Genomic DNA, 23,123 nt, shown 5'->3' with positions numbered 1-23,123 from the left:
TACATTTGCTTAATTTTTTTTTTTTATCCTATCATTATTCACATGTAACATTTAAGAAAGGAATCCAGTATTATTTATCTATGGGTTTTCTAAGGAAAGCGAATCATTTCAGGCAATCAAGAGCTTTTCAATACCAACAAGATTTGAAAAATAGAGCAGGTATATTGAARTCCAGGGGATTAAATGCACTCCACCTGATTGCATTTATGTAACATATGCATGAATTCCTGTTTCGGTCCCMTCTCTCTATTTCTTTGACTTTAGACTTTTTTTTTCTTTCTTTTCTCTTACAAAACAGAGGAGTAGTTGGAATTTAGCTAGTTAAGAGAGTGTAATTTTCAGAAACACTCGAGCCAGCCTTCTTTTATCTGAAACATTCAATTAGTGCCTTTTATTTTTTACTTTATAGGAAGTTGACTGACTGAAACTAAACACTTTGAATATTGAGGGCATTTGCACATAAGAATGTGRGTGCAATGGGGAAAAAAAAATCCTGCTTTTGTGTCTCAACCAATCTTCAACAAGGACATAGAATTTTTTGTCTTTTCTTATARAACTGTGGAGTATCAAGTATGAGAATAAATGTTTGTCACAGGAAACAGACGTTCCTTTGAAGAACTAAAAAAGCCACAAAAAACCCAAACCAGAGTCAGAATAAGCCCTGCTGCACATGTTATTAATAGCAGCAGAGCTCAAGGAGACACRAAGATCTGGAATATTTCAATGAGAAGCCCTCGGGTCAGAGTTTTTAGCAAAACTTGAGCAACAAGGTCATGCTGGTTTGGATGCTGCAGTTATTTTCTCAGCTTTACAACCAGCCAGAGCTTTCATCTCGTTTGTAGGATGGGTTTGAAAGTGGTTTGTTGGGTTTTTGGGGGGTTTTTTTTGTTGGTTTTTTTTTCCCCTTCTTCTGTAGGGTAGGTCCTGACAGCACAGGTGAGAGGTCAGAACAATTGAGGACCAAAGATCTGGAGGAGATGATGCTGTGTGAGGCTTTCTCTTTGACACAGGGTTACAAATTTTAATGATGAGATTATGCTGTTACCTACTTTTTTACTGACTAAAAATCTAAAATTGATGCGGAATGTGTGGAGCATATTTGCTTGAGATCACTGGCACTTAAMTCTGATTTTGGAGAGGCTAAATTTGCCATGGCTGCCTTCACTGTGTGAAAGGCACAGATGTTAAGTCTCCAAGGTAAAGCCTGAAGTAATAAAGTACTGATCAGCAGAGTTACATCATGAATCAACCCAGCTTTTATTGATTAAATCTGATGGGTTTGATAAGTAAGTGATGAATAAAGGCAAAGTCGTGTGTTCAAGCATATTCCTTGCACATTTTTCAATTTTCCTACAGCTGCCTTGYCCCATTTCAGTTATAAGCCTTTTCTTATTAAGGCAGTTCATTATTAGGATGAAGAAGAAACAATATTGTGTGAAAAAATAATGTGTTAAAGTGACTTCTCAGCATTGCATATTGATCAAAGCTGTCTAAATGCCAATAAGGTGGGACTTCTCCAGTTTTCAGTAACAACTAATCCACCTTAGCAGTGTTTATTCTGAGACTGAAAAGAAACAATTGGAATCATTATTCTTTCCTATGAACTGATTTATTTTTTTTCAAGTCATCATTAGGATGGGGGGAAGAGTTCTGAGAGTGGGGGACTGCTGATTTCTCAGGGATTGCAAATTCTTCAATATATTCCTGTAGTTCATTATATTCTTAAGAAAATGAGGAATTTCTAAATACTAAGTAAAAAAAAAAAAAACCTTTATAAAAGTTGAAATCCTTTWAATTGGTCTTTGTTAAAGAGAGGTAGTGTATATAAATATAGATTTATGAAAAAAAAAACCTAACGAGATAAAATTTTTGTTTCTTCTAAAGCATCAATTCCTGTTTAAAGTACTAGATGAATGATATGTGTGCAAATGCAGAAATCTTGGGTTTAGTTATTCAAGTTAATGTACAGAAAATCAATGGAAGAGGTGGAATGTCTGTCTTCAAAAGCTCAGTTATRAAGTAGAGCCTTGTACCGAAATCAAGAGTGATCTTTTCATGTAAGTGACTCAAAAGTTCCTTTGTGTTYCTACAGAAAACATTATTAGCTGTTTTAACTATTGAGCAGCCAAAGTGAACTGCTGTCAGACTGTTTTATTATTTTTCTATTGTTGCTATGTGTAGTTAAAAACCTAAAAAGTTCATTGTCRGGTAGTATCAACAGCAGCCTACTTCCACAAAGACAGAAAGTATGGAAAAACCACATTACTTACTTTAATGAGGAAGATGAACTAGAGGAGAGAGAATTTTCCAGGAATTTTCATTTTGTATTCATTGAATTYAGATGAAAGGAAAGTTAGTGTGTTCCTTTCCCCTTGAAGTTAGTTTTCACTTAAAAACAAAATAAAAGGTATGTTTCTCTGGTTCTGCCTGTATCAGTCTGCAGAGATCCTTCAGCCATTACCCAGTGAAATGAGTAAAGGACTCTGAGTCCCAGCCTGGGCACCAGAAGGAGGTTTTAATGATCAGCATAACAGCAATTAAATCTTTCCTGATGTAGACAGGGCAATAATGCAAAAGGGAGATTCAAGCCTATGCTGCAATTCTTTATTCAGTGGGTCTTATGTTGGAGCAGAGTTGGAGCAATTAACCTTTTAGAACCAAAACCCCCTCTAAATATATTAACTAATATTTTATTGTTTTAAAATTGTTGATTCCTACGTATTGCAGAGATTTAAATGCAGTGCTGCTCTGGGAAGGATTGAAATCCCTGGTTTTATAGATTCAGTTTATAACTGATGCAAGGTGCACACTCAGGAATTGAGGCATTTCTTTAATCAACAGCTCGCAGCCACTTTGCAGCAGGTAATTAATGTCACTGAGAGCTGAGTTAGGGTAACCAAATGCTCCAGGTRAGAAGTGGGTTGGAAGGAAATCCACAGTGCACAAACAAATAGCAATCACAAGGCACATATCATGCCCTGGAGACTTTCTTGCCRGTGTAAAAGCAAATTCACAAAAACAAATGTGTTTTCAAAATAAATCAGAATTGTTAAAGCTGAATATATTTAATAAAAACACTTCAGAAAATATAGTAATTTCTATTGCTTTGGATGGCTTGGTGAGATGGACTTCAAAAGCATTCTTTTTTCTGTTCAGGATTACYAGTGATTGCTTTTATTTCATCCTCCCTAGGCTGTAGCACTTAATTTGGAGAACCAGTAATATATAGGTTTAATTCACAATTTCCCAAATCACAAGGCTTTATTTTGCTTTCAATAAAAGTACATGAAAGAAATACAATGTATACACCTTCATTTGATGATGAAATGTTATATTTTCAATATTGAATTAAAATTCTTATGTGAGAATTACAGTAATGGTGCTCCATATTTCTGTTATTCAAAGGGCAGCCTTGAGGCAAAGATGAACATTTTTGAAACRCTCTTTGCTTTGAGGTTTTAAAAATTATTTTCTCTCTCATTATTTATGTAATTGTGGAAGCTCAAAGCTTTAATCTTGATGCTTTATTTGTCCTGCACTGCAGCTACATGTGGATTTACTAACAGWAGGGTTCATTAATGCTGGGTTTCTGCTACGTATTCCTTTCCTTTCATCACTAATAGGATGGGATTTTAACTCATAAGTATAATGCTGATGGATATAATGAACGGCTTAATCAGTGGCTTCATCTTTCATCAGYGAGGTAGCCCAGTGACTTGATGTTAATGCTAATGAAGTTGCCAGTGAATCTAGAGGAAAACATCAACTGCAGTCATTAAAGACACTAGAATTGAATTTGGATTTTAATTCACAATGTTAGTGGATGTAACAACTTGCCAGATATTGAAAATGCTCTTATTAGACAATATGTCACTTCTAGAACTGTGAATGGAGGGTGTTTCCAGGGATGTTTTGTATGTGTATCAAAGCAAATAACAATACTTTCTCCTAAGTAGAAAAAATACCAAAAGAATGTGACAGAAAATAGTGACTATTCAGTTCATGGCTTTAGTTAATTTTTAAGACTTCTGCTGTTGAGAACACTTAAAAAAAATCAGTTGTCTGTATTTCACGAGATGTTCAAATACTTTTAGGTAAGTAAGAGTCCTTATTGCTGCTTTGGGCATGCAGAAGATAAATAATGGAACTTAAGAAAATCTCAWATTAATCAACTTGAAAAATATGACAGAAGTGAGTTTTCTTGGCTCTGCATGCTGGGAAGGTTCTCAGACCATCCTCCCAGATGGGACACTCCAAATGTATCCCAGTGAGGAATCCCAGTTTCATCTCCCTGCATGTTTGACTGTGTTCTCTGGCAAAGGAAACAAGACCCAGGGTGGCTCACACCCCTGCTGGCCTACTTGCCATGTGGTGTGAGCACAAACACGATGTCCCTGTGGCCACAACCATGGTGTCTTTGTGAGCACATCCATGGTGTCCCTGTGGCCACAGCCATGGTGTCTTTGTGAGCACATCCACGGTGTCCCCGTGGCCACAACCATGGTGTCTTTGTGAGCACATCCTCAGTGTCCCTGTGGCCACAACCACGGTGTCTTTGTGGCCACATCCACGGTGTCCCTGTGGCCACCCCCAGCCACGTACAGGGAGCTCTGCAGCTTCACAGGGCGGAAGTGAAAGATGCGAATAAATGGGATTTAAACCCTGTGCAGAAATGTGAAAATCAGCATATTATAGTGYTCCAGCAGGGCTGCTTGGGCTGGATTAGGATTTTGGAATGAGTCAGAGACTTCTGTAGCAGCACTGAGAAAGCATCACTTCCCCATTCTAAGGGAAACGAGGCTCTAAATGCGACCGGAGGAACTGTCTAGCAAATGGAACATAAATGATGACCCAAATRTTTGTTACCACATATTCCTTGTCACTTTACACTTCAGAACAGGTGTTAGCCACGGTCTCCTGGCAAAATTTTGTCTTTGCTAATTAAATTCTGCCCTGCTAAATTCCCCCTGTAATTTTAATTGGATTTCGTATTCCTCACTGTATGCCATAAATTGTTGTGTGAGGCTACTTTGTGCTWTTAAATGGCTGCCTTTAATTGGTGGCTGACATACTCCTTAACCCCTAATGCAGTGTCTTGTAACTTGGGAAGTGATTTAAAATTTATTAATGTTAGTAGCTAAAATCTGTGAAATCTTCATCTGGCAAAACTCATTCTTGGTTTCCCTTAGTCTTCTCAAGTGATTTTTTTTTGGCTAAAAGCTGTATTAAAGAATTGTCTCTAAGGAATGTACAGGTAGAATTTTAAAGTGTTTCCTTCTTCAGAAAAGGCCCAGTTCCATTCATAATGGGGACTATTTTAAAATAAAGTCCTGCAATACAAAGGCTGCAAAAGAAATTGAGCTGAAAGATTGTTCTYATGAGGCAGAAGTCTGCTACTAAAGAATGATTTTCTCCTTGCTTTAGACAAGTTAGCTCTTCATAAGTCTGTGGAATAATTTGCACATATCATAAATATATGCTTTAAGTGAAGTTAGGCAATAATACAGCCACAAACACTTCTCGTGTAATTAAGCTGGCAGGCTGCCTTCTACTTGTTCAATTTAATCCAAAATCAAAATAAACACAAAACACACTTGGAAGTAAACTTAGGATTTAATATTGTTAGGTCCTTTAAGTGTTCTATAGATGTTGGTATTATGGATCTGATGTTGGTGTTACCAATATCCGGTTGGTATTAAGTTGTAATTATGGATCTGATGGTGTTGATATTACCAATATCTTGTTGGTATAAAGTTGTATTCATGAGTCTGATGTTGGAAAGCTTTTTATTGGCAATCTGTGCCACATTAGCTGCAGGGAGAGTTTGGGGTGTGCCCGAGGAGGTGTGGAGGTTGTTTAAAGCACTCCAGGTGATCGTGGTGCATCCTCTCAGAGAGCTGCTCCTCTCCCTCCCACTGCTCCTGGGTTTCTGGTATCCCCCATGGTGACCATGGGAATGGAGTCCTTTGTTTTTCCTGTGGTTGGAGCTGACCCCTCCTTCATGGTCTCCTCATGTTTATGGTAYTCATTAGTGTTCATTGTTAATGACCAGACATTTCCACCCAAATGAGGAGTCCATGGGCCTCCAGGGAGAGCTGCTCCACTTCAGCCCTTTTAGGTTTGTCCTTGCATGTATCTTTGCTGACAATTTTCAAACAGCACTGCATTGTTACGAGTTTGTGGACCTGGATGGTTTTCGGTTTCCTTGAAGAAAAGGTCTCCTATGTCAGCTTGGCAGCATTTTTTTGTTTCAATAGCTCTTGATGCTTTACAAAGCAAGAATCAGACTCTGTCTTTTGGTATCTGTGCYGGGTACAGGGAGGATGATGAAAGTATTTCTGGCTATTTCACCACTCCACACACAAATTGAATGTTATTACAGACCTTGTGCCCCGGAAAACATTGACTTTGCATCCTTTTCATTTGTCTGACAGCTCAGTGGGTTGTTCCAAGTCGGAGTGGCTGTTAAAAGTCCCTTGGGACAGGTCAGCTTTTCATCGTTCCCTCTTCTAATRTGTGACCAAGTGCCATGATAAAACTCTGATGAGAGATCACCGTCTTCAGCTCAGTGCCTTCCAAAGATGTTTTGTCTCACATTTATTCTTTGCCACATAAGAAGCCTTTCATGTTAAGCTTTGGACAAATACTTGCTTTAAACAATAATAGTAATAAAATATTTCCTTTTAAATATTACAGCATACACGTAACATAAAAAGACTACAGCAGCAATTTAATGATTACTGCTGCAATCATTAAATAAAAATCAATAAGAATTGGAGCACCACAGGCAGGACAATGGTTTGATAACCATGTTTACAAGGTTACCTGCACCATGCATGTGTTCCTGAGCCGTGACAGCCTCCTGGACACCGAGGATGCTGCAGAGCAGAGGAGGAATCCAATTTTCATATTTATGGTAACAGAGCTCGCTGTACTTTCAGCTCCTTGCTTCTGCACTGAAGCAATGTGTTCCCTGCAAATAGCAACTTTTCTGATTCATAAAGCCCACAGACACACACAGGATAACACTTCCAAAGGAAAGACAAAGTTAGAAAATAGGAATATAAATGTAGATAATGGCATGTGTGATGCACATAAGCCTTGGGCTATAAGGATAAGGTAGGAATGAATGTCACTGRGCAAGGGAAAAGGCAGTTTAAATAAGGAACAGATAGACACAGGTATGGAAGGAATACAGTAGGTTTATTTGAAAATAGTTTCATTGGTGATATTTTTTTTGGTAGTTTGGAGGAGAATTTGAGTCATAACTCCTTCCAGAATGATTCTCTGCAGTTGTGTCAGGAAAGTATAACGATTATGAAGTACTAATTATAACAGTTTCCATTGCTGGATGGTTTATTATACATTATTGTATTATTCATATGTTTTTCTCTTCATTYTTTTGAGGAAGGGTATTTATTTGAAAGGCACGAGAGAGGTGCAGTCCACATGGGGCTCTCAGCAAAAAGTTGTAGTTCTCTAACTTTTGTATTTGAGGCTGATTCCCTTTTATGTATGTTAAAATATTGTGCTGGATGCTTTTTAATCAACATTTACATGCAGAAATCCTGCTTTTCCAGCCCAAGAGGCAACCTTATGTAATACATATTTGCATATTGACACAGTTACAATACTAGAGCTAGAGGAAAACAGAATAAAAGTCAACAGTGTGTTAAAATCTGCTTGCAGGGAAAAGTCCCTTTAAGGGCTGGCATTATCTTGTCTCAGTCACATCTACTTCATGAAACAGACATAGCCTGGAGCAATGCCTGGAGTTGCTGCTTGAAAAAAAAAAAAGTGAATGTTTAAAAAGTTATAGACAATTTTGTGAACTTATAAACTTCTGAAATGTGGTGATGAAACCTGGTGTGGTATCTGGGAATATCAATGCAAATCACAGGGGAATACCAGATCCCGAGTAAARCAGGATATTACCTATAGAGCAGGATTTAATGTGGCTTTGTGGTACATAAAAGCCACAATTTTAAAATGGACTTAGGCAAATGAACTTTTCTAGTGAAAAAGAATGCAAAATGAGGTTTCTTCTGCCATGGATTTACCGAAGTAACTGCTCAACAGTGTTTTTGAGGCTCTCAGGGTCAGTCTCCTGTGCCAGATGAATGCAGAGAGCTGCAGTAGATTCCACTCTCCTTTGGTCCCCATCTCCTGTTCAAATGCTTCCAGCTCCTGCATACMCATCCACAACCATTAGCATCTTGTTACCCACCAAATAACTTTTCTTTGTATACCATTTCTAAAAGCTGGAGGGCTGGGTGTCAAAAGAATTTATTGTGGCCTCTTCCAGCATCCTGGGAAAGTGGTTGGGATGCTGCCAACAAACCTGTGCTGTCTTTTCTCATAGAGGTGTCACAACAGAGTTTCCTGCAGGAAAGTCCTCTGAGCCTTGAGGCACCCAGCTCCCACTAAAATATTTTGTGGTTTCTGTACCAACCAGGCTGTGTGAAGGACATCTGGAAATGTTACAGGACTATTGCAATTTTTAGAAAATAATGATGTAGTTCTAACAATATCGTGGTCTATAATTAAAGTTCCTATAAACTTCATTCACATGGTTCTGTATAAATAGTTCTCCACATCAAAGGTACATGTAATTATCCTTGAAAAACTTGTGGAAGACAGAAGACTTATCCAGATAGGAGAGAAAAAGTTCCCAAATCTATACATGGCRGTGACTTTAGATGGTGCATTCATTATGTCTTGCTCATTAAAAAGAAATTAATTCCTGCAGGTTCAGTTAAATGATCCAGCCTTTATTCTACATGTGTGAAAACCTGTGTCTAATGATGTTTCACTCTTGGCAATAACAGGTTCCTCTTGGACAGTCTATGAGAGCAATATTCCTAAACTTTCATAACCAGATCTTTACSTCAAAGTAAAATGTTTTACATACTGTGATGTCCTTCAGACAAAGATGGAATAATATTTCAGAATATTGCCTCACACTGCATTGCAAGCTAACATATCATAATGAATAAATATTTTTCTAAATTGAACAAATGGCACAGGCACAAACAGAAGGGCTTTCTTCTACAAATTGCATTTCTCTCCCTTTGGCCTTGTATTTTTAATACAGCTATGGAATRATTAAGCAGAGTGGAGTATTAATGCAATTTTATAAATAAGGTTAAGGTTGCCAGATGTTGTTCATTTTTCCCTTTTTTTTTAATGTACATCAGCATTCAAAATGTAGGCTGATAGTGGGTTGCAGAAAACTTAGAACATTTGGTCTTACATATCTAARGTATTAAAAACTGAGCTTGTGGAGATGATGCTTTGCTGATTCATTTGTTTGGATATACCCCTCATTTCTATTTCCAGTTTCAAAAAGACCAACTCTTAAATCAGATAAAAGAGCAAACAGCATGCGTAGTGTTTTAATGAAGTCTTCTCTGAAATAAGTAAATTGTGAGATTTGTTTGTGTATTACAGAATGATATTCAGTGTCCTTTATAATTTCCAGGGCATATGTARTTGTTTTGGACAGCAATTTTCCTATGCATAAATCAGTTAATGTAGTCAAATGAGATACAAGTATAGGAATGAGCTCAAATCATGAAGATGAGTGCAGGCTGCAGTGATGAAAYTGATGGTAGGTTGCAAATATAAGTATTTGTTTTCCCTACATGAGCCTTGTCCTCACTGAAGGGAGAGAGGAGAAAATAATTCGTCATTTACACCCACTCAGTGTGGATGTACATTTTACTACACAAGTTCTGTTCCTGAAATATGGCCTCTCTAAAGGAGAAGACAGTTGCTAATAATTATTTTCAAAGATCAGAAACAGTCTTCAGTTTTACCCAGAGAGTTGAGGGTTAAGACATTTCTATCAATCTTCAAAAATATCTTGTCAGAATAGAGCTGAAAAATTCGGTGTGTATATATATATATATATATATATATATGTTCATCAAAGTACAAAAAATTTCTCCCTCTGCACCCAAGTTGGCTCTTTAATATTATACCAATAGAACACAGCACTTCCTATTTGAATCACTGCTTGGATATATCCCTCATTTACAAACACAGAAGAGATTTCATATCTGATTGTTGGGTTGATKAGACTGCCCATGCAAATTTATGGATTTTGTAAAATGATCCAGTTAATATGTCAGAGGCATCATTCATTTACTGAATGGTTCATTTGAGCATTTTTAGCCCTTTTTTTTTTAAAGCATATGCAGTTCATTATAATCCTTTTTAAACTGGAGGGTTTGGGTATGGTAAAAGGTTCAAGCACACCTTGGGAAGTCTCTTGGTATTCCAAGTTCCCTTTTCTATGTGGATCTCACAGTTCAGATTTGTGGGAGATGTGCTTTGTCTCTGATTGAGATTAAATCTTGTGAACTGGGATAAACAACATTTGTTTTCCTATRTGCAATTTTTGATGCCAAAGTGTGATATTGAAGGTATTTATCCTTTTTATTTAACTTTGACTTGCTTTATTGGCTTAAATGTGGAAGAAAATAGCTATGAGTGATCTAGTMAAATCTTAAGTCTTTAAAAGTAGGGAATCATTTATATTTTCACTTTGTCAATTTCTTGGRAAAAAAGCGCCTTGCCTGCTTATACCTGATTGCACTTGTCTTTTCTCAATGGTTATTTTYGCTTSAGTTCTGTTCATTTTKTGATTTAATGKCATTGARATAGATCACTTAAGTATYGATGKATTCATTTTYATCTTRTTTACATCAGCTCCAGTCCAYATTTAAATAGAAATTTATTKCTGCCTAAATGTTGCTTTCCTCAGCAATGATTGGKATCGTTTTCGTGGTTGYATATTGCAATTTGCTATCACATCTTTGAAGATTTACCATTATGAGAAGTAGTCAAATACTACTTCTAGCAAGTAAATTTCATTGTTCTGTGTAGCTGGCAATAAAACTGAGCTTTAAGGAAATAGTTCATTATTCTGGGCTTCTTAATATTGAGTTTCCCASTTTTCTACCATGGTTACTTTTAATTGCAGATGAAACTAAGCTTCCCCCTGTGCTTTTTGTGTAGGACAGATTTGTCRTGTCTCACATAGTTACTTGTGTGTTCAGGAACTCCTCCTTTTCTGAGGAATGTGTAATAAGGAAATAATAAGCTTTACTGCAGCAGTATAATATATACTAATCTCATTTTTTTAAATTTACAGATTAACATTTTTTTCCTTCATAATTTTAGTAGYAGTGGAAGTGAGAAATATCTTTAGCTCTAACTTTATATTGACAACTGTTACCACCCATGTTTTCCTCACGTATTTGTTTAATGTCACCCGTGCTACACTGAAATAACCTTCAAGATGATCCAGACTTAATCAATGTGCTGACACAACGCTGTCAACCTTATCCTCAGAAAAGGTTGTCTGCTAAATGAAGTAAGTGGGTTAGGGAATCCAAACTGTGGCAGAAATAGGGGATAGGATGCTGTATAAAACACACACGGTTATCTAATCTTATTTGTTTGCCTACAGARTCAGATACGTAATTTCCACAGTGATGGAAATCCCTGGACTTTGGCCATTTAAATAAATAAAGCTGGGCCAGATGTGTTATGCTTTATTGAGTTCCGGGTTATATTTATTGCATAAACATAGSGCTTGGTCTGCTGGAAGCACCAAGGACAAAGGAATGATGGAAATCAGAAGGAAAAAAGATGAAGAGCATGTGCAGGAAGAATGTGTCTCTGCTGGGTGAGGAGCTCTGGGCTTGCAGGATTTCCACAGCATGGAATTCAACARCTTTTTACATCATTCATGCTGGTGGGAGTAACTCAACTTATGGAAGCAGAAAGATTGCAAGAAATTCCTGTGTTCTAGGAGCTAAAGAATTTTGAATATTACTGCACGGATCCAGTTCTCCCTATCTGTTTCTGATCTATGTTTCTTTTCCTACAAAAATTGTAGCAGTGGAAATTTATTTATGAACACATTTTGCAGGAGGTGCCCTAAAATATGGATGATTTTCATTGAAATCATCAGGAAAAAAAATAAAAATAATGACTTGCACCGTGATACCTATTCTGTGACTTACCAGGCTTCCTGTAAGCAAGAATCAGCGTGAAGTATCCACATGAAAATTAAACTGGGTTCTCCTAACATGATGAAAATCCTGCTCTAAGGCATGGAATCAATTTTGTCATTTCACTTGTTCACCAAAATACCTTTTCTTTTTTTAATAGCTGTATGCAGTAATTACAGCATCACATTTCWGTCTCTTTCTTTGACCCACCCTACTCTCCCCAGTAAGGAGCCATTTGTACAACTTGAAGATGATTGTTTTTTGAGAACGTTACCAATTTAATCTAAAAATCAATTGAGTTTCACTGCAGTCAGAAAATTGTACATCCTCTTTGTATCCAAATCCTCAGAGCCTCGGGGGAAAAAGCCTTTGAAGTGAAATGTAAGAAGAATTTTAATGTTTTATGCAGAAAGACAGAATTTGGAGGGGATGAGAAAGAGGAGAGAGAAACAAGTATGATGTGCTTTTTTCCAGTTGCTCTGACACTTTTTTCCAATTGCTCTGGCACACAAACTCTGTTTTTCCCACTCACCCTTGTGTCACCCCACTGGTTTCAGCACCTCATGTCTTGTGCTCTCCTCAGCTTTAAACATCCCTGCAAATTCAAAGAAACTCTTCTAACTTCCTCTTTCTGGCTGTGTTTTTGAATGAGTAAGTGGATGGTAAAGGCTGAAGTGATGCAGTGGAACAAGTTTGAGTGATCTGAAAAATTTCAGAATTCCAAATGTACTTTGCATGTTACTTAGCATTTTTAAAGTAATTTGTGCTGTTTACTCTTGTGCAAATGCAAAACTGCTGWAAGAAAATATTGAAAATGGAGGTAGTGGTGGTTCTATGTTTAAAAATACATGAAATGCATAGATATTGCTACTAAAGGTATTGCTCAGTCTCTTATACAAACAGGATTAATCACTTACTATTTCTTTATAGCTTTCATCTCCTTTCCAGGGCCTGCCTATGTCAAGTTCTTCAATTAGTCTGAAAATCTGTGACCTGCATTTACATAGATTACTATGTGTTACAATTGTTACCTAGGAATATTTTGTATATTTGTAATCAAAGCATTCAGCTGCATATGGATATCCTACATGAGTTCTCTCCCTTTTATTTTGGGAACCTACTTTATTGTGAGTGGCTAGGAAAAGAAAATCCATTTGATAGCAGCAGGAGAAATTAAATATCTTGGTACTCATTCCCTCTCTATGAGTCCATAGATTTTTGTATACAGTAGTGTRWATTTATRATWTTTTTTTYCCCCAAAAATACCATGGGTACAATCCAACTCTGTTATTCCACAGCAGGTATATGGTGTTCTTCTTGTAAATGGTAGCTTTGTGGTATTTGCTAATGGTATTTAATTCTGTGGTAGTATTTAATTTCTGCTGTAAAATTAGTTCTGACATGTTTTGTGTTGGTGAGCAAAAGGCARAAATTCAAAGGTGATCAGAGGGCTGGTGAGATTCCAGCTTTCACCAAGTTCTCCAGACCAGCTCAGCAAAAGTTTCGAAGTAGCTGAACTGTGCTTGGTGATAATTCCATGCTGACAATGCTCAGAGTCACAGGTGGAGGTTATAACCACAGAAACATTTATTTGGGTAAGCTGGAGCAGCTGGAGTTGGGATCCAGACAGTTCCCAGCAGGATCCTTGTGTCTCCTGTTGGTGGTGGAGTGCTTCTCCTGAGCTCAGTGATGTGTGTGTWTTGCCCAACACAAACTGCTGATGGTTCAGAGCAGAGGGGGTCAGGGCATGGCCTCAGAATCCTCCCTTTGTTTTATTTTTTTTATTATAACATTTTCCCTGTTTTACATCATTTCTCCACCCAACAAATCAGCAGGTGCCTTATCTTCAGCCTGCAGGTGCTGCCAGTGTCAGCARTGTGGATCCCTTCAATTCCCACACTGGACATGTGTAGATGTCAAATGTCTCTCAGCTGTCATGTACAAACTGCAGCATTGTGAGCCAGTGAATTCTGATAAATCCTGAGTGTTTCAGAAAAATCTGCTTCTTTTCTTCCACTGCATGGTGTCTCTGATAACCGTCTCRTGTCTAAATATTTTCCTTCTCAGTCAGTAATGCCACAGCTTCCATTTTAGGTTGTTTGCATTTAAAAAATTCCCTATTTTTGATTTCTCTTGAATAGGCTGAGAAATAAAAAATCAGTGTTTTTTAGTTTCTGCRTGAAGGGGTTTTTCTTTTATGTTCTACCAGTTGTTTGTTTTTCCTCTACAGTGCTTCATCATCTGTTGTTCCTCAACGTTTGCACGATGATAAACTCCCTGTCCCTGTTAATGGCAGTCGGGAATGCTTTGCTTCTCCCAGGATTGGTGCCATATTACCAGGACAATGTATTGATTTGCTTGGCTGCCAGTGTGTGATGCATGACACAAATGAGAAATTGGACTTTSTGAACGTGAAGTAAATCGTGCTGCTGATGATATATAAATGATTGAGGGAAAAGCAATCAATCAATTCTCTCTGCTGGCAGCAGAGCTACATATAATTTAATCTACAGTAAACCAACAGTTGTTTTACAGTCTAAATCAAATAGTGCTCTGTGCTAAACTCATATTCTTGCAGAGAATACTTGAAACATTTTTGGGTTTAGTAYGCTTTCCTTTCTGCTTTACCCAACATATCATCTGATATTTTAGAAATATTGAACTGACATTTATGTTTTTGGTTTTTTTTGTCAAGAGCTACAGTTTGTTTTTTTTTTTTCTAGACTGCTTATTACTTCTTTAAATTGGTTGGTCTTTAAATACTTCTAACTTGTAAGTAGGGTTGTTTTGAGTCCCAGATACCTGCAGAAGGAGTTTATTGTAGCCACAGGTAATTGGACTTTMCTGTAAAACATCCACTAGAGACATGAATAGGCCCATTCTCTCTTTTGGCAGATGTTTTGCAGATATTAGATGTATATCCAATTATCTTTGGGTACTTTAGCAGTACACAAGAGCATTCATGTGCAGATGRCTGTAATATTCTTTTCTCTCTATGCCATGAAATGAATGGGATAATTTATCCTTTTAGGAAGGAGAGAGAGAAGCATTTTAATGAAAGCTTAAAGAGAATTCCTGAAATTCTCCTTATCAATACCTACTAACAAATCTTGTCATTCAGGGGCAATCTCAGMTTATCATTTGCCCAGTGTGAGTCCCTCAAGCAGGGAATCCTCCATTCTCCCCAAAGCCCCCCAGAGCTGCAGGGTTTGGAATTTTCAGTTTGAACTTTTGGGTRAGAGTTTTAAAGGATTCTCTCTCCTGAGAAGTCCTTGTCAATATTTGCTTTGTGTTAAGGGAATCCAGGGAGAAGCTGAATCCCATCTTCCTGGTAGAGGGTGATGCTGATGCTTTTGGCAGCCTGCTGGAATGTAAATCCTGGAGCTCTCTCGTGTGARCCCTGCTATGATGGGACAGTTCAAGGCTAAACTGTTCACAGGYGGTTGGACAAAAAAGTTCAGATATTCCAAAAAATACAACCAAATACAGAGCCATTTGGGCTTTTTAAAAGCATTTTTTACTCTCTTGCATAGAAAAGTGGCACTTTTCCTTGCTGAAACTTAGTAGCATTTGTTTTCCTCAGAAATTAAAAAAAAAAATAAATTATAAGCTGTGAAGTTTAACAGTTAAATTACCTCCAAATAAATAAATTACCTTGTTTCATGCCACCAAGTTCAGTTAATGGTATCAGAATCTGSAACTTGCCATTGGAGGGCAGGGCAGATGTCAGAATATCAGCAAAATTTGGCAGTRTCACAAAGAATGAGCCCTCACAATGAAACAGTATTAACCTTCCTAAACTCTCTAAGGATATTCTTTTATATTTTTCATAACCTGGAGTGCAGTAAGTTGCTTTTATGTCTCAAGATCAGTAAATATAATTACAAGATCAGTAAATATAATTATTCTTCTTTATTTTATTTTAGATTTTATTTTATTTTAGTTTTATTTTATTTGTCTCTTCAAAAGCCTAGAGAGAGACTTGACAAATATGAAGTGTTGCTAGGCAAGGAAACACAAATAAACTGTCCCCCCCCTTTTTGAACATTGAATTGTGACCAGTAAAGTAAAAGTCTCACTTATACAAAACTCTGGAATTGSTATCAACATACTATAGGAATTTATCTACCAAAATATTTTAACAATTTGTGTGTGTCAGAGAGATTTTTATGGTTGTTTCAGTGTTTTTACAGATTATTTGGTTCATGTCTTCAAACTGACTCGCCTTSTGCTACTGCCATGTGCCTGGATTCTACTTGGATTATCAAAAATTATTGATGCACAGGAAGTTTTATAGATTCTATGCATTATTCTATGCATTAAGTGTTATTTGATCAGTCTAAAATGGTGTTTCTATACAATTTTTTCCTTTGTCTGTGGGTGAGAAGTTAAAATCAAGGTTATGTATATAATACCTATTAYCTGAGTTTGCAAAAAAGTCGCAGTCATTTTTCTATGTTTGAATTGATTTTATTTTCACCTTCCAAAACAAAAATCTTTATAATGAAACATTAATGGATATCTTATTTCCTGGTTTTGCAATAGATTTATTTGTGATGTCTCACGATCATATCTTTGCACCAACTCTGGAGCGTGCAAGTTGGCTGAACTGCCATTTGGGAACCCAGATTCCTTTTCCATGCATATGTTTTATGACTGTGTGAACATGTGCTATGTTCTGGGGTGTCTTTGTGGGTGGTGGGATTTTTTTTTTTTTTTGGTTGGTTTCTTGTGGGTGTTTTTTTGCCAGTGATGGGTGTTGTTGCATCTGCTATAGTTGCTTCTTGCAGGGCCTCTTGCAAGCCTCACTGAATGTGGTTCTCTTTTACTGCATTCAAGCCATTTTAGAAAAAGAATTCTGCTGGTTTTACAACTGAAAACTGAACATGAAGAGTGTTTTAGCTCAGGGACAGAAATTTTAGCAAACTCATGCCATTTGATCAGGCCTTGAGATAACAAGTTGCCAAAAGTTGCTATCTAGGGATGGGATGTGTGTAGTCTTAATTGGTTTTAAAGGTTTGCTTTATTGATACATTTGTGTTATATATCTTAAAAAAAAAAAAAATACAAACCCAACAAATATTGAAATATACCTAGGATTGCCTTTTGAAGTCACATTTGGAACGACCTGTGTCTGTATGTTTATAAATGGTTTCATTTTAGAAATATATTAAATATGTTGTGGGTTAATGGGTTGTTGCCCATGATGTCAGAAGAGATGTGTTTCTCATTTGTTTATTCCTGTTTTTCCAGATGGATACACAACAGATGACATTGAGTTTTACTGGCGTGGGGGTGATAATGCAGTCACAGGAGTGACAAAGATCGAACTGCCACAGTTCTCCATTGTAGACTACAAGCTTATCACCAAGAATGTTGTTTTCTCTACAGGTTTGTGGAGGGGCACTTAAAAGGGGAATTCTTTTAAAATTGGATTAATTCTCAGGGAACGGTTGAGGAGCAAAGATTTTAGAAACAGAAATAAAATARAGCAGCAATTGTGAATTGTGAAAGCAGTTTTTATTACAGCTTCCAGAGTGTCTAAGACATCATTCATTACCATATGAAGAGGGCACAGTAATCTGTCTTGTTAAAGCTCATCAAAGGAGCTGTATCTTATTATAAACTCAACAAGTAAAAACCCAGCCTGTAGGAAATTTAGAAACCCTTTTTCCCTATATTTAGATGTTCCTTTCACCAAGTTGTGGATGCATTAGACTAATTTTTTTTCCTTTGATGTAAAATCTTTAAAATGCTTGTTCCAGGATTTTCAGTTTAGCCTGTTCTAGCAACTGCATGACTTTCTGAAGGCTGAAAAGATGCTTTCTGAGAAGGAGCAGAAAATCAGATTGGATTTAATGAAATAAAAAAAAAAATTAAAAAAAAAAAAACCCAAAAAAAAAAACCAAGAAACAAGAAACAGCTAACATATTTCAATGACTTTGAATTGTTCAAGAGAGGCAGGAGTTGGATTGGCTGTTACTATGTGATGATGTGATGTTTTCTACCTAATTGAGAAACCTGTTAGATATGTTAAAAAGCAAATCTTCAGAACTCACTTTCCAGGTATGGATAGAAATCATCTTTGGAGGGACTGTAGAAGGATCATGTGTCCCAAATTCTTTAAAATCAAGCAGAAATGGGACTTGAAGAATGATTTCTAGGCATCCATTCCAACAAGTGTTTCATACACTACAGTATTTCTGGTGTCCAGCAACAAAAGCCAAGTGTTRCATTTCTTGGAAAGAAGTTTAGGATAAGAGTTAGGCTGAAGTTGGCATTTGGTCAGGAAAGAGACATTTCTGTGCTTTGCTCTGACACGTATTTTGGCTGTTGATCTTTGAATGTTATGATTACCAGCAGATATGCACCTAGAGCATCCTTTTACCCATAAAACAAAAGATTCTTTAATCCCAGTTCTTGCTAGAAATTCTCTAGCTGAATATCCTGGATCTTTCAGCTCTGAGTGAACTCTGTGTTGAATGAAACAATAAAACCAAGATGATAGAAAAGAAAAATGTTTTCAGGCATTATACAAATGAATTATGGCCATACCAAATATTCTCTTTTAGGTGCCTACCCAAGGCTGTCTCTCAGCTTTAAACTTAAGAGAAACATTGGTTACTTCATTCTGCAGACCTACATGCCTTCTATTCTGATCACTATCCTGTCCTGGGTTTCCTTCTGGATTAATTATGATGCTTCAGCTGCAAGAGTTGCTTTAGGTAGGCATTTTTACACATCTCATGCAGTGTGCTTTAGCTGAATGCTTTTTCTACCTTCTGGCTTAGTGGACAGTGCATGTTTTGAAAATTAAAAGAAATAACTGTTAGATCTTTTTAAATCTGTCTTGTTAAGCTTTGTATTATTTGAATCAGCAATTAAATCATCTCAATTTAAATAAAAATTWAAGTGATTTAATGTCTGAATCAGCTAACTGTATAATCATTGTAACCAGAATTGGCCTAATTGTCTCAACACATTCTGTTGCTCTTTTGCTGCTTGTTTTTTTTCTCCAAAAAGAATGCACTTGGTTTGCTTTTGCCCCACGGCAGCCTAGAACACACATTCAGCATGATGTTATGGATTATAAATTGCCTTTCCTTTCAGGAATTAAATKAAGTTTTACTAGKGTTGTATAGGTCACTTGTYCTTARATGGAGGGAGGAGGCTGCWCCTCAAATCCTCTRTCCAGTTCTGGGCATTCCACTGCAAGAAGGACATTGCAGGGCTGGAGTGTGTCCAGAGAAGGGAACGGAGCTGGGGAAGGGCTGGAGCAGCTGGGGGGGCTCAGCCTGGAGAAAAGGAGGCTCAGGAGGGACCTTCTGTCTCACAAACTCCCTGACAGGAGGGTGCAGCCCGGTGGGGTTGGTCTCTTTTGCCACGTAACAAGTGATAGGACRAGAGGAAACARCCTCAARCTATGCCAGKGGARGTTTARATTAGATCCTARGGGAAATTTTTTCACCCAAAAAGCCTGGCAGAGGCTGTTCAGGRAAGTGSTGGAGTTRCCATSCCTGAAGGGATGTAAAAGATGTGTAGATGTGGTGCTTGAGGACATGGTTTRGTGGTGGAGTTGGCAGTGATGGGTTAGAGGTTGGATYGATGAACTTAAAGGTCTTTTCCAACCTAAATGATTGTAAKATCCTATGATTGTTTTTCCCTTAGTGTTACCTTACATTCCAACAGCAAAACTGTTTCCCTAATTAATCTCTGGAGTATTCTTGCATCTCATCACGAGTCCCATGTTTGTTTATTCTGTGCCCCTCATCATAAGATCCAACGTGTTACAAAAATAAATATCTGTATCTATTGCCAAATTTTGTCTAAATCAGACTGATTCCTGCCAGTACAGCTCTTGTGTAGCTAAAATAAGTAAGTCCCCATAAAATGATGCCATTGAGAATTTGACATTTTAATGTTRCAGAATATGTCTGAATTATACCAGACCTTTCTGTGTAGCATWTTGCCTTAAGAATTTGAGACTGCAGACATTCTGAAAATGCTGGAGGAAAGCAAGGTAACAGTGACTGTAGCCTGTAATTTTTAACTGAGACTCATTACAGAAGGTTTCAGTTTAGCTGGTTAAAAATACACTCATGGAATCCAACTCCTGTTTGTTTGACTGAGCTCAGTTTATTACAGGTGTAATGTTTTTTATGTTATGCAAAAAAATCCAAGTCCAACATAAGGACTGAACAAGATGTTCCCGAAAAATTTCAGACACAAAAAGGAAGCCTAGAGAGGGTGGTGGCAAGGTCAGATGGCCTGTGAGGAGTACACAAAGAGAGTCTGAGCAGCCAGGGGTCAGGTTAGGTAAGCTAAAGCCCCAAGGTAGAGCTAAATCTGTCCAGGGACATCAAGGGCAAGCAGTAATGCTTCCATAGGTACATTAGTGCTGAAAGATGTTTAGGGAAAACAGGAGCCCTCTCTGGAAGCAAAGAGGAGGCCTGGATTCCTGGGATCTGGAGGAGACTGAGGTGCTGGATGCCTTTTTAAAGCCTTGCTCTCATGGACAAGTGCTCCAGACACATGGCCCCACTTGCAGGAGGTGAAGGCTGGGACTGGGGAATGGAGAACCATCCATTAGAGGATCCTGTTCGAGACCATCTRAGGAACCTGAGGACCCCRRGCACGAGTCCATGGGACTGATGAGATGCATCTGCARGGAACTGGCAAGTGAACTGGCTGAAATTCTGTCCATCGTGTTTGAGAAGCCGTGGCAGTCTGGTGAAGTTTCTCTGGCCAGAAGAGTGGAAGCAAATTCCCCCATTTTAAAGGGGGAGAAGAAGGAAGACTCAGGGAACTGTGGAATGGTCAGTGTCACATTGGTGCCTGTCAAGGTCACAGAGCAGATCCTGCTGGAAACTACACTGAGGCACRTGGAAAGTGAGGAGGGGATGGGTGAGAGCCAGCCTGGCTTCACTAAGGGCAAGTTGTGCCTGACACAATCTGTGGCCTTCACCAACAGGGTTCCAGCACTGATGGAATGAGGGAAGAGCAACAGTTGTCACCCACCCCTGGCACTGTCATGAATGAGATCCTTCCCTCTAAACTGCAGTCATGGATTTGCTGGATAGAGCACTCAGTGGATAAGGAGTTGGCGGGATGGTCACACTCATCATCCACACATTGATGTCCAATGCAGAGCAGTGAGGAGTGTCCTCAGGGATCTGTGTGGGCAGTGGTGCTGCTTCCATCCCTGTCAGTGACACGGACAGTGGGATTGAGGGCACCCTCAGCAACTCACCGAGCTCTGGGGAGCTGTGCACACTCTGGATGCCATCCGGGGGGACATTGACAGGCTGCAGAAATGTCACAAAGATCTCTGTGTGGCTGGAGCACCTCTCCTATGAAGACAGGAAGAGTGTTGGAATTGTTCAGCCTGGAGCAGAGGAGCTCCAGGAAGATCTTAGAGCACCTTTGAGAGTGTAAAAGGACTACAAGAGCTGGAGAGGGACAAGATGAAGCTGCCTTAAACTGACTGTGGGTAGATTTAGATTGGATCTTAGGAAGAAATTCTGCACCGTGAGTGTAGTGGGACAGTGGATCATGTTGCCTGTGGTTGTGGCTGCSCCATCCTTGGAAATGTCCAAGGCCAGGGTGAATGGGGTTATGAGCAGCCTGGTCTAGGTTCCCTGCCCATGGCAGAGAGGTTGGAAATAGAGTTTGAAGATCCTTTGCAACCCAAACCTTTCTAGGATTTTATGAACATGGACAGAGCTTACAGATCTCTTTTTTTTTTTTTTTTTTTTTTTAAGAGGAAAAAAATCTATGAATTTTCAACTCCAGCATTTGAATAGTATGAATTATTATGCTAGAAAATTAAAATTATTTCAATCACTAGACTTGTCAATTCTGTTTTCCAGGAATCACAACTGTGCTCACAATGACAACAATTAACACCCATCTCCGAGAAACTCTCCCCAAAATTCCATATGTGAAAGCCATTGATATGTACCTTATGGGATGTTTTGTCTTCGTTTTCATGGCTCTGCTGGAGTATGCATTGGTCAACTACATCTTCTTTGGCAGGGGACCTCAGCGTCAAAAGAAAGCAGCAGAAAAAGCTGCCAGTGCCAACAATGAGAAGTTGAGAATGGATGTCAATAAGGTAAACTGCAATGGGGATAAATCCTGAGCATTTCCCCAGGAAGGCAGGCTCTCAATTCTTCCAGACAGTGCTTTAAAATGTAATTTCTTGTAGAAATCAGTGGAGTTCTGCTGACCTTAGCTGTGCAGAGCAGGGTGCTGAGCCACCTCAGCAATGAATGCTGCCCTCGAGCCTGCAAGCYGAGGGTCCTGTTCCTAAAATGTGCAGTCAGTGAAGCTTTACTGAGAGATGTTTTCTTAGTCAGAAAGTAGACGTGAATACATACAATCTGTTTCCAAAGGAACAAATCCAAAATGATGGCTGTATATTCTAGAAAGAGCTGTATGGAACATTAGAACTAAAACCTAAATTTAACCTGCTTTCATAAATCTTTCAGATGGGCCAGATAAGAAATATTTGCTACAGAAGTGTTTAAAGCTTGACAAGTTTGCATATTTTCAACGTATAATGGGCCAGGATACTATTGACTAAATGAGGAACTTCTCAGAAATAAACCATCAATGTGCTGTGTACTTAATTTTGAATCTAAAAGTGGCCCCCTGGGGATGGAGAATTGAGGCAGAAAAGACATTTGCCAAGATACACACTTGTGCAAAAAGTATCCATTATGCTTAATGAAAATGGGGCACTTATCACAAAGCACTTGTAATTTGTCACTTTGACCGTTTTGGGATGAATTTCACAGAGTGGCAAATCTGTGCTGAATGCAAAAATGCACTCAGTGTGAAATGTAAAAACTTTCACACACATGCAAAATTGGAAAGTTAAATAAGGTTGAATTATCTTTGGRGGTTTGGGTTTTTCTTTTTAGGGGGGTGGGGTGGGGTAGATTGTGGGATTTTTTGTTTGTCAGGGGAAGCTCTTCGAATTGTAATTCATGATACTCCAAGGAGAAAAAAAATCAAAGTCAGAATTTTAAATAAAAAGTACRTTACAGAAAAGGAATATATTTTGAATTGGAAACAAAAGTTTCATACAGCTCTAGT

General features: G+C 38.1%; 1 protein-coding gene across 1 annotated transcript in view; it reads left to right on the top strand.

The window, feature by feature from the left end:
- GABRB2 (gamma-aminobutyric acid type A receptor subunit beta2) overlaps positions 1–23,123 on the top strand; it is a 132,118-nt gene that overhangs the window by 94,470 nt on the left and 14,525 nt on the right. The window contains exons 6-8 of the mRNA XM_057376204.1: positions 17,277–17,414; positions 18,596–18,748; positions 21,893–22,137. Of these exons, the coding sequence (XP_057232187.1) occupies positions 17,277–17,414; positions 18,596–18,748; positions 21,893–22,137 (536 nt within the window). The remainder of the gene's footprint in view (positions 1–17,276; positions 17,415–18,595; positions 18,749–21,892; positions 22,138–23,123) is intronic.

This window comes from Malurus melanocephalus, unplaced genomic scaffold (genome assembly GCF_030028575.1).
Source record: "Malurus melanocephalus ecotype Western Australia unplaced genomic scaffold, MMel_1.1 scaffold_273, whole genome shotgun sequence".
Classification (NCBI taxonomy): Eukaryota; Metazoa; Chordata; class Aves; order Passeriformes; family Maluridae; genus Malurus; species Malurus melanocephalus.
The sequence above is the reverse complement of the archived record's forward strand: the minus strand, read 5'-3'. Positions and strand labels throughout refer to the sequence as shown.